This window comes from Cavia porcellus, unplaced genomic scaffold (assembly GCF_034190915.1).
Source record: "Cavia porcellus strain 051 isolate PalLab524CR breed Dunkin Hartley unplaced genomic scaffold, mCavPor4.1 scaffold_21, whole genome shotgun sequence".
In the NCBI taxonomy this organism is placed as follows: Eukaryota; Metazoa; Chordata; class Mammalia; order Rodentia; family Caviidae; genus Cavia; species Cavia porcellus.
The window spans coordinates 15,945,362-15,957,051 of record NW_026947504.1 but is presented as its reverse complement, the minus strand read 5'-3'; the positions used below and the strand labels follow the sequence as shown (position 1 = coordinate 15,957,051).

The following is an 11,690-nucleotide window of genomic DNA, read 5'->3' as shown; positions in this document are numbered from 1 at the left end:
CATGCAGGAGGCCAAACAGCTAAGTCCAGAGGGAACGCAGAGAGCTCCCTTCAAATCAACCATTTCCCGAGTTCTGGCCTGAGGACTGGGATAGGTCTGCTGGGCTTGCTGAAGAGGGCATTTTTCCCACCTCCCAACACGCACTGGATTATTTGTGCTATGCACAGGAATGTGGAGGTGAAAAATGCATACTCATATGATTTTGACAGCCATGCACAAGTGTACCTATGGAAACCATATGTGTACAGCTGTCTCTATGAGATGCTTTTGTTTGAATGAGTACATCTCCAGATCTTTGCTACAAATACAATGAGTGTCCTTAGGGCAAAGACCCAAATGTTTAAGGCAGCATAAAAGGTCCTTTATGTCATATCCCCTGCCTGCCTGGTGTACCCTAATGTGCCCTTTCTTCTCGCACATCAGCTTCACTGACTTTTTGCTTAAATCCTTCTTATGCAGACATTTGCACATGCTTTTATCCCCACGCAGAACTGGCAAATTTCTTACTGTTTTCTTTTTCTTTTCTTCCTTGTGTGTGTGGTAGCGGGAATCGAGCTCACAATCTCACGCTTGCCAGGCAGATACTGTTTTATTTTTCTAGGAGTAAGTTAGTTACCCTTTAGCTCTCTGTTGAAACTTCACTTTTCTGGGAGAACTTTTGTTGACTTCTCCAAATTATTCAGGTTTCCTCAAAACATCCTGTATCTCTTTCACAGCTCCTACCCTAATGGTATAGCTTTTTAAAAAATTATCTTTTCCATTATGAGAAAACTTAGGATAAAGACACACTCTTCATTCACCTACTGATCTTCAGTGTCTAACAGTTCCTGATGCATAAGGAATCAGTGGACTCATACTGAACCAGGGGTGCGTACATATGCACGAGGACGGGGGTCACCATGTGAGTCTGTGTCCTCAGGTAGAAGCGTGACTGTGATAATATGACTTGGCTTGCAAGCATGCCTAAGAATGACTACATGCTTTCGTACGAAAGGAAGGATATTTGGGTCTGTACGTGTCTGTGTCCTACATGTGTGTACATGTGCAAAAGAACCTAGATGTGCATTTGACATCTATGTGAAGTGTTGGCATCTGTTCTCACATAGTCATAGTCATCCGTCTTAGAGTATTTACTGTTACTATCACAGAACACTGGAGACTGGTCATTTATGAAAAAAGAGGTTTATTTGGCTCACAGCTTGGGAGACTGGCAAGTCCAAGACTGGTTGGCTGCATCTGCTGAGGGCCTCATGGTGCTTCCACTCATGATGAAAAAGAGCACAGTCAGGTGGGGGCAGCAAGAAAAACACACAACAAACAGCAACACAAGAACCAGAGGGGCTGTCTGACTTTATAGCAGCACACTTTCACGAAAATTAACCCACTCCTCGAGCAAAGCACTAGCGTTCCTCAACAGTTTAACCCGTAGCTGCTTACAAGGCCCACCTTCCACCACTGCCACAACGGCAGTCAGATTTCAACATGACCTTTGAAGGGCATGAACAACACAGAAACCAGAATGGCATCAGTGTGAGAGTCTGTGAGTGTGTGTTTGGCTGTGTGCATCTGTGGGTGTGTGTGTGAGTCACGCTGTTTTCTGCAGGTGGGCGGATCCTCATCAAATTTCTACATAGGAGGGTTTTTGTCCACTTGGCAAATTGATTCAAACAGACCTTGGCTTAATTCAACTTAGCCCAAAGTACGCTGCCGTGAGAAGCGAGCCCTGGACTAGGGAGCTGCCACTGGGGCAAGTTTGTTTTTTTCTTCCAGCTGCTGCCTCCTCATCTATACGCAGAAGGCTGGAACAGGGTGACAGTGATTTCTGCAGTGGTTGCAACAGATTAGATGCCGTGCTGTGACAGAACACATTTTCACTGAAGTGCTTAGTTACTTGAGGCGCTTTATTATCATTTTCCTTGCTTATGATTAAGTTTTATTACTTATAAATTATTTTTATCTGCATTGTTCTACTGAATAACACAGGAAAATTAGGAAACTGTTTATTTGACAGAATGATTGTTTTTGCAAATGCACACAGGATCAGGGTACATTTTGCTTACATTTGGTGCTCTAGAGCAGGAGGGAGAGGGGTCTATGGGACCCTGCTTCATGATTTTCCAGGAAGTTGAGGCAAAAATGTGATTTGCTGGCTTCTAACTAATTTCCTGTTAGATTGGCATCTCAAGGGTGTGGGGTGGGACGGGTACTTTCTCAGGAGTTCCTTTTGATCATTTTTGTGATCTGTAAGCTTTGGAGCCCACTGCAATAAAATAAAATAATGTTGAGAAATTCATGCCTAAACTGACACCACTAACTGTTCTGTCATTCTGTAGAAAGACAGGCCTGAGACCAACACCTCATGTGTTCTAGCTGACCCTCCACTGCAGACGTGAACCTTGGAATTTACAGAGTGACACTGGGAAGTGAAGCAAGAAACAGAGTCTGCAAGAGAACAGAATGAACCCATTGCTGTAACAGAGATCACAAGAACCGCATTACAAAAAGTAAAAAAGAAAAGCCAAGCCAAACCTAAATCCCACCAACAGATGGCTAGGGTGGTCTGTAATATTTATAAATATCTAAAGAGCTTTTGATTAGGAGAAACACTAGGTAGAGGGAAACAGCAGAGAAACCTGGGACAATGAAAAAAATTCCCCAACAAAGGCAGTGGTGGCTTTTGGTCACAGGCGTCAGGTTGCTAAACCAATATGGCTTTGGTTAAAGACACCAAGAAAGAATTCCCTAAGATTCCATTTTTGCTGTGTCATGGGTGCTGTCTGTGACTTCAAAACTGTTTTCTCTTCTTAGTTAAGAACACATTTAGAAACTCCAGTGCTCCTCTCACAGCACTGCAATAAATCAACAACCAAGCAAATGAATAAAAATCAAGACAGGAGACACTGTCCTCCCTGGGTCCCTCACAGCATGACTAGGTGACCCCAGCTCCTGGAAATCTGGTTCACCTCCAGGGCACCAAGCTCTTGCAGCTCTGTCGTGGCCTGGCTGGCCCTAAATACTCTCTGATGGGAAACATCAGATGCTGGCACAGACTCGGGCTGAGAAATGAGAGGAGCTCCTGATTTCTGATGTCAGGAGCTTCTGGTATTGAACATAGTAAGTGGACTCAGAGAAAACCAGCGCATCTCTACCAGGCACCTCTGTCTGTCCTCCTACCTGGCCGGGGTCCCTCACTCAAACCTGAATGGTGGTGAATGGCAGTGAGTAGACCCACAGTGCAGCCTAGTTTCCTGGTTTATACCTTGTCACAACCTACTTAGATGGCACTGGCTTGGCCCTTCGTTCTAAAGTTTGGAAATTAATCTGTACCTTTTGATAAGAACCTCCGGAGAATCAGAAATGACCTGAAATGTCCTCTCCCGATTGTCTCCTTCTTTCTCTCTCCTGTGGTTCTCATCAGGGGAAAGACAACAAGAGTATTTTAGTGGCAAAGTGAAGCCTCTGGTTTCACCACATGAGTTGTGTGATGTTGGACAACTCAGCCTCTGCAAGGCTCGGGTTCCTTTTTTATAAAATGAAAGCAAATGTAACAGTACTATTTCATAGGGCTGCCACAAGTACATACAAGGAGACTTGCCAAGTGCACTGCCTGGCCCCTGGGCAGCATTCTGCAGCTAGAAGCCATTGCCAGGATCACAAGAGACACTCCACTGGAATAGAAACCCACTGTTGTGTTTCACAAGTGGTAGAGGTTGGTCACTATGTGACTATTTAACACCACTGACCAGCCAGGGTTGGAGGCATTCAGTGATGCAGAAGCAGCCTTGTCCTGGAGTCCAGTGGTTAGTTTCCACTGCTCTGAAAGCAAATTAGACAGGGTGCTCGTGCAAGAACAGTACATTCAGCAAAATGGAGAAACAACCTTCTTATGTACTGGTGGGGGGGTCTAACTACAAATTTATATTTCTATAGAGAGCTTATTCCCCAAAATGTGGTCTATGGTCATCCACACTGGGAAAAACTCAGAGAATCTGCTACAATGCTGATTGACTCTGACTGTTAGGGAGTGGAAATTCATTTGCAACCAAACATTTTGGGAACTACTAAATCCTCTAAGTCAGCAGGCCACAGGATCAGTAGGAATTATGATATCTGGATACTTTCACATATGACCACATTTGAGGAGGCTTTTATAAAAAACTAATGGTAGATTCCAAAAAGCCCAAATAATTGAATTCCATTTTTATTTAGAAATATATATACTTTTGCACAGGTACATTTAGAGCAAAGATCAAAAGTTTAAACATCAAACTCAGCAACGGCTATCTCTATGTAGTAAGCCGATGTGTGATTTAGCTCCTTTTGTATTTTTGAACACTTTATGATAAGTATCTTTTGCCCATTTAAAGAGAAAAAAAACGTGTCTTTAAAAGTAATACAGCCAGCTGTGCAGCAATGAAAACTTCCTGAAGTCTTATGAAGTTTGGAGAAAGGAAGGAAACATATGTGAGTTCCTACTCACATAAACTGAAGTACTTCTCAGAGGTGACAAAATGCCTAGAAAAAGCAGGTAGCTCTGGACGCTTCCTACCAGCACTGTTAGCAACTGGGCTACCATCGGCCCTGGGCTCCAGGTTTTTAGGCCAAAGGACACTGAAGCTGGCTAAGGACCTGCTCCCTTCCTTCCCGCTATGCAAGGGTGACGAGGGAGAGACCACAGGAACTGCAATGATTCCAAGGATGGAAAAGGACGGAATGGCCTTTGCAGAGAAGACTTTGCAGCCTGCATTATTCTCTCTTTGGGAGTTAGTAGGTCATTTGTAAAAGGCATGGGAAGAGCAGTGATGAAAGGTCTAACAGTTTGGAAAACTGCTTAACCTTCGTGCTCTATTTCTGGATGTTCCCCCATGGCCAAGGACTGTTCAGATCCTGGCTTTCCTGGGAGGTTCCCATTTAGGAATGCAGTGAAACCGCTGAAATCCAGAGGAATAGGACAGAACACCAGCTGGAAATAGGGGACAGTTCGAGTACTTTTTAAGGACATTCAAGCCTGTTACTTTCATGGACACAGGATCACAGATCTGGAAGGAACCTGGTCCAGCTTCCTACTCGGTGCAGGAGTCTTTGTGCTTCTTATTGACATGGCTTCTTTTAGAAGCTTCCAAAAGACTGCTTACTATTCTGACAGAAAACTTATTTCATTCTTACTAAAGACTTTTTTACTTTTTTCCCTGAGCTGGCATTTGCCTTTCTGTAAGGTTATGCTTGTCTTCTGGTAGTCACTAAAAACTGGTATCTCATTTTCCCCTAGATGGTCCTTGAATACTTGAGATCAGCTACTGTGTACCAGAGTTCTTCACAGAACTCTCTTCTGCAGGCTGAGCATCCGCAGAATATTCAACCATTGTTTATACTGCAAATATCATCGGTCTACTTAGAAATATGAATGGCAGTCTCTTATTGGCCTATAAAGTCATAGTCACATAAATTTTATCTGAGCAGAGCTTGGACATGAGCTGTATTGGTTTCATTATTTTTATAGATGATCAAAGAAAGGTCCTAGAAGGAAAACTGTCTTGCTCAAATTTAGAAAGACAGAGACAAGGAGAGAAGGAGGGACAGAGAGGAGAGAGACAGAGAGAGACAGAGAGGAAGGAGGAAAAGAAGGAAGGAAGCAACACAAGAAGGATGGAAGGATGGACAGACAGATGGACAGGAAGAGGTTGCACTGATACCTAAACCTTAGTTGCATGAATTCCAATTTAGGGTTCCTCTCACCTTACCCCAGCTCTTATTATTCATTCATAAGCCACTAGCTTTTATAAAGTTCTTGAAAGTGCTTGAAAACTTTGTTCTCTTAGGTATTTCAAAAATTCTCTGATTCAAATTGTATTGGTGCTGTCAGTAAAGCAGAATTAGCACAGAGCTGAATATAGCAGAGGCTACAAGTATCATTCAAAGTACATCAATCCTCCTTCCACCAGGAAATCAATGCTCTGGCCTTAGAATTCCAGCTCAAAGTGGACAGCACATCTCCAGGGTCACCCCGGTCAAATTTCCATAAAGTCGAGCTAGCGTTCAATTTAGACGAACAACCCAGCTTCAGAACAGGGAGTGTGTCTGCCAGGATGTGGGCAAGGCTCTGTTGCTTTTTGCCCAGCTGTGCGCACTGCAGACTCCCATATCCTCTTTTAAACTTGCACTAATTCTCAGATAAAAAGATGAAGCAAAGACTCAGAGGAGCAAACTAGGCATTTCAGTGATTGGTTTCTTGTCCCAGTCCGCAGCCACCCTGCAGTCACATGCTTTGAAGGGGAACATTCCTTCTTTCCCCAACCCATGCCATCTCCCTCTTCTCTCAACAAGGTATTACATTTCCAGTTCTACACTTGTTCTGGCACCCACGAGCGAGCGGCAGCTCCCAGGCCCTCCTAGTTTGCATAATGCTAACTCCACCAACCCTGGAATCACACAGACCTGGGTTCAAGGATTGACTCTGCAACTGACTGGCTGTGTGACTTGGGAAAATTATGTAACCTTTTCAAGCAAAATGTGAAATAGAGAGGTACCAGTTCCCCAAGATGAGTGTCATTACTCCGTATTGCAAACACACATTAATAAAAGGAAAAATAATAATTAGCATTAAAATAAATACCCACTCAAAAAATTACTTAAATTTAGGAACCACAGTTTCCTCGCTTATTAGATGAAGACAATGATTCTGCCTAACATGCAGTTCGACTCCTTACCAGGTGTCTGTCCAGTATTGTTAATGCAATGACCCAGAAATCAGAGACTGAGATCTATACATTTCTCATGTTGCAGTGTGTGCTCCATACATACTTCCTGTTTGATTCTGGTCTAGGCTGTATTCCGCAGTAAGTTCCCCAACAGAAATATTCTAACCACTCTGTAAGGCGGGTTCTTATGCCCAGCCACCCCCTTTCCTAGATTCAGGCTCCCGGTGACCCCTCGCAGGCAGGCCCGCCCTATGCTGTGCTCTTCATACCTGTCAGCTTGCATCTCAGAAGGAAGTTCTCACTTGACACGCTCTGAGAACTTGCTGTCCAGGCAAACAAAACTTTATGGTGATAAATGTAACACAAGCCTTGTATAACCAGCATGTCAGAGAACAGAGGGACAGGGAAATGAAGCTTCAAAGAAGTCAAAAGGTTTTTAAGACCTTTAAAACTGATCAGCATTTTTGTATTTAAAATATTCCTGAATTTTACGTGAACATGTCTAAATTGTCTTTTTCGGTTGGGAATCTGAAATGACATTCATAGCTGATATTTTAAAAGCCTGGAATTACATTAGATGTCCATTTAGCCAAAAGACTATACATACAATATTGACATTATTTATCAATAATATGTGTTATCTTTGGGACTTACAAATAATCACAAGTTTCCAACTTTTTAAGACATTTAAGACTGTAGAGAATTTCTACCTAGAATGGTTTGAAATTCTCTCCATGTCATAAAGAGTTAAAAAGGTTCTCTCGGCTTCCACAAAGGCAGAGGATATGGAGTCTTACTGAATAAAAACAATATAGTTTTCTCCTGTCACTATAGAAGACTATTTGTTCATTCTCTGAACTTTGTGTTAATGACCCCAAAGAAATAAAAATATCCACTGAAATACATTTGCTACATCATAGCCTCAAGGAAAAACTTCCACAATTGAGAATGAGGGCAGAATTCAACGACACTGGTCCTGTGTACAGCAGGTCCTGGCCTGTAAGTCTGGTCTGCCCCCTCGGTCCTACACTGGCATCTGTGGCTGCTTACCTGGGGGACATCACTGCCCTCATGGCCCTTCATTCTCTTCAGGTGATGAGCTCTTCCAGATGCAAGCTCCTGCGAGGGTCAGGGGGTGTAAAGAAGCTGGCTCATCTCGCAGGTGGGCACAGAGCAAGAGGAGAAGGATGTGATAGGAGGTGTGAACAGCACGAAAAAGCACTGAATGGCATTTATTCTTCAATTAGTGTTCCAAAGACAAGGGCCTAGCCTTCTCTTGGGAGGTCAGTCCTGCACAAATGCCCCATCACCGAGCTGTCAGGAAACAGGCAAGGACAGTGCTTTTCTGCATGGGGACCTTGGCATCGAGGGGAAAACAGAACTGGAGTCAGCTTTGAGAGAGTGAAACGGCAATGAACTCTGTGGGCTGATCCTGCCCAGTCTGGCGTTGCCAAGGAGGACGATCGATGCCATGAAACCTGGGCCAAGCGCTGGCTCAGACACACAGGCAAAAATAGAAAGAGGCTGTGAAAAGAAATGTGTTTACTTTTGTGATTTCCCTTCTGTGCCTCCTAACAGTATTCTAATCTCTCTGCAAACAGGCAGTGAGGACCCATAGGCCTTGCCTACCTTGACAAGCTCTCCCAAACAACTCATATACAGACCTAAAATCTTAATCCCACTAGCTGGGCAGCTGGGAAGTGAGTTTAGAAGGCAGGATGAAGGAGCAGAGGCACTCTGGTCTAGGCTCCGTCACTAAATGTTTAGACTGAGACGTATTCTTCTCTGAGGCTCTGCGAAGCACAGCAACTGCGTTAGACAGGATGTAAAACTTTGTTTACAGCTTCAAAGTTTGTACCAGTGGCTCTCTGCGAGGGATAATTTTATGCCTCAGGGGTATTTGGCAATGTCTGAAGATATTTTTGGTTGCCACATCTTAGGGGCGCTGTTAGAATCTAGTGGGTAGAGGACAGAGATGCTGCCAGACATTTGACAGTGCGTGGGGCTCTCTCCTACAGCAGTTACCTGGTCCACCATGCTGACAGTGCTGAGGAAGAGAAATCCTGGTTTATACTAAGTGCAGAGAGTCAAAGGGAGAGGAGAAAATGGACAGAAGTGAAGAATGGGTGTTAAAAATCCTTTTTCTAGGGAGGGAGGTCTTCACAAGGTGTGTTTTCCAGCTTTGTTTACTCTGACCAATGCCCTTTGTTTTTCCCTAGGAATTACAGCCCTATGTTTGGATAGCTTTTGCATAAGAACATCTTCCCCTTCCGGAAAATGCCGAGTTCTGATGTACTACAAAGGGTTCTACTAAGGACACTCCAAAGATACAATATACACAATCATTCAGAGTAGAACTGGGAGGTGGGTGGTGAGGGCGCACGGAGGGACAAAATGTATGCCTAGAATGCTGTTTGTGTGAATCAGTGTTCCTGAGGGAACAGGACAGAATAACAACTGCGGGACGAGCTGAGCTATGCCGCGAGAAGGCGAGTCGGATACGGGCACCAGTGTTAGGAGTGAGACAAGTTTACAATCCTGAAAGGGTTAGCAATCAGTGAGGGCCGTTCTTGTGTCATTCCACATTAGGCCACTGGGCAGTTATTGCAAATAGTTACCTGTGGTTTCCAGTGGGAGAGGCAAGGACACTCCAGTCAAGGGGTTTTGGAGAAACAGGTGCAATGAAGTCATGGTCAAACCATTTATTTACTGTAAACTTTAGACTTTGCTCAGGAAAATAACTGAAGCTGTCCCTCGAATGAATTCCTGCCTACAACACTCCATCTGAGCAAGGAAGAGGTGGCGTGGGGGGAGGAGTCCATATTCACAGCTGAAAGGTCTGAGATACTCAAGATTCTCAAGTCCAAGAGTGCAGGAAGGAAAATCTCCTTCAGATACAAAATTAACAGCAGCAATATATATATTACCCTAATACTTGCCCAGTGAGGTAGATACAGAAAAATCATCAAAACACACAGACTCAGGTCCTCAGAGGATGAACCCTTCGGACATAAACTTACAAGTTCCAAGCACAGAGAAACTGAACTGTACAAGAAACAAATAATCACTCAAATGTTTTTCATTTATACAGCTTAGAAAAATAAAAAAAAAGGCAGAAGGATACTCTCCTCCTGCAACTGTCTATACAGTTTTATTCTAAATTAATTACACTGAAGTTTAAATAGTTTAGTGTTCTGTTGAGGGAAGGAAATCTTAAGAAGTAGAAAAACTGCCTTAGAGCAGTGAGTCATTTGTACTATAGTTCCTCCCTTGTGAATCAATGCTATCACTAGGCACAGTACCTGGACAGCTCACCAAGTCTTCTGTGCCCGGGGGGTCCTCACACAGCAGTTCCCTCTCTTTCTCCTGCCCCTGGTGACAAACATTGGGCTCCCCGGTGTAGTCCGTTTTGCCGTTGCTGTTGCTGGAGCAATCGTTCCCATAAGCCTTCAAAGCAGATCTGCGAAGACACAGTAGCTCCTGGAAAGCAATCCTGAAATCTGGGCTCCGGCAGTAGATGAGGGGGTTAAAAGCAGAATTGACATAGCCCACCCAGTTCAGCAGGATGTACACCTCCTTGGGGATGAGGTTGTCCTGAATCACGTGCACAATGTTGACGATGAAGAAGGGCAGCCAGCAGAGGGTGAAAGTGCCCATGATGATGCCCAAGGTCTTGAGGGCTTTGTGTTCTTTCAAGTAGAACTTGGAGGACCTGCGAAGTCCATGTCCACTCCGCCCATCCTGCTCCACCTGGCTGAGGTTTTGGGTGTGGAATCGGCCCTCAGATCTGTCAATCTTCTGGAGCTGCTTTTTGGCCACCTGGAAGACCCTGGAGTAGACAAAGACCATAACCACCAAGGGTAAGTAGAAGGACACGATGGAGGAGGCAATGGCATAGGCTTGGTTCGTGAAGAAGTCACAACAGGTCTCCTCCGCATAGCAGTTGATGGCGTCCTTGTGGGTGGCCCGGTACCAGTGCATCTGAATGGGCAAGAAGGATGTAAGGCCCGACACAACCCATACCATCAAGATGACCACCCGAGCCTTATTCTTGGTCAGTAGGCTCTGGTACTTGAAAGGCGACGTGATGGCGAAGTATCGATCCACTGCGATCACGCACAGGGTCTCAATGCTGGCAGTGACGCACAGCACATCAATGGAAGTCCAAAACTCACACCAGAAGTTGCCAAAAGTCCACATGTTCATGAGGATGTGGCTGGCCCCAAATGGCACCACCGCTAGGCCCATGACTAGGTCAGCACAGGCCAGCGAGGTGATGAAGTAGTTGGTGACCGTTTGCAGTCGTTCAAACTTGGCAATGGCTGTGATGACCAGCACGTTGCCGAACACGATGGCCAGGACGATGAGCGACATGACGATGGCCATGCCCACCACCCAAGCCTCATCCCGTTCCCGCGTGACGTTGTGGTCCGGCGCGTGGCTCGCGTTGGGTGCCAACAAGAAGTCGCTGCCGTTCCCAAGGTGTCCCATGGCGCGCAAGGGAGCAGGTGAGCGCACCGGCTGCAGCTGGCGCAGCCACCGCGCCTCAGGGGGCGCCCCTCCGGCGGGGCGCTGCGGGCCCGGGGTGGACGCCTAGAAGCCTCATTCGGCGGCTGTGGAGGGGCTTGTCCTGCACCTTCAGCTCCAGGGACGCTCTGGGCTCGCTCTGTCAGCCAGTTCCAGCCAGCGCTGTGGGGAAGCCGCCTCTGAGTGCGCTCTGCCCGTTAAGCGCGCAGGACTTTAGGGGACCTGCCCTCCGGTGACGTAGAGCAACTTTCAACCAATGGCGCTGAGGCAGCCCCAAAGGGGCGAGGCCCGCTCCCCTTCCCCACCCTCCCCTCCCCGCCTCCACCAAGGGCTGGCCCGGGCGCGGCCGCGGCCGGAAGGCGGGCGGGTCAGGGCTCTCTCCCGGCTACCCCAGCTGGCCCCTGGGCTAAGGCTGGGGCTGCTGTACTTAACAGCCAGCCCAGGAGACTGGACTCTTCTTTGGCG

General features: G+C 45.9%; 1 protein-coding gene across 1 annotated transcript; it reads right to left on the bottom strand.

The window, feature by feature from the left end:
* Positions 1-9,385: 9,385 nt before the first annotated feature.
* Positions 9,386-11,422, bottom strand: Adrb2 (adrenoceptor beta 2). The gene has a single exon (XM_003477335.5). The coding sequence runs from the start codon at positions 11,187-11,189 to the stop codon at positions 9,933-9,935; it is 1,257 nt and encodes a 418-aa protein (XP_003477383.1). The 5' UTR covers positions 11,190-11,422; the 3' UTR covers positions 9,386-9,932.
* Positions 11,423-11,690: the final 268 nt, after the last annotated feature.

Bases quoted from the DNA above. Each gene is read 5' to 3' on its own strand.
- Adrb2 (XM_003477335.5), bottom strand. From the start codon at position 11,189: ATGGGACACCTTGGGAACGGCAGCGACTTCTTGTTGGCACCCAACGCG.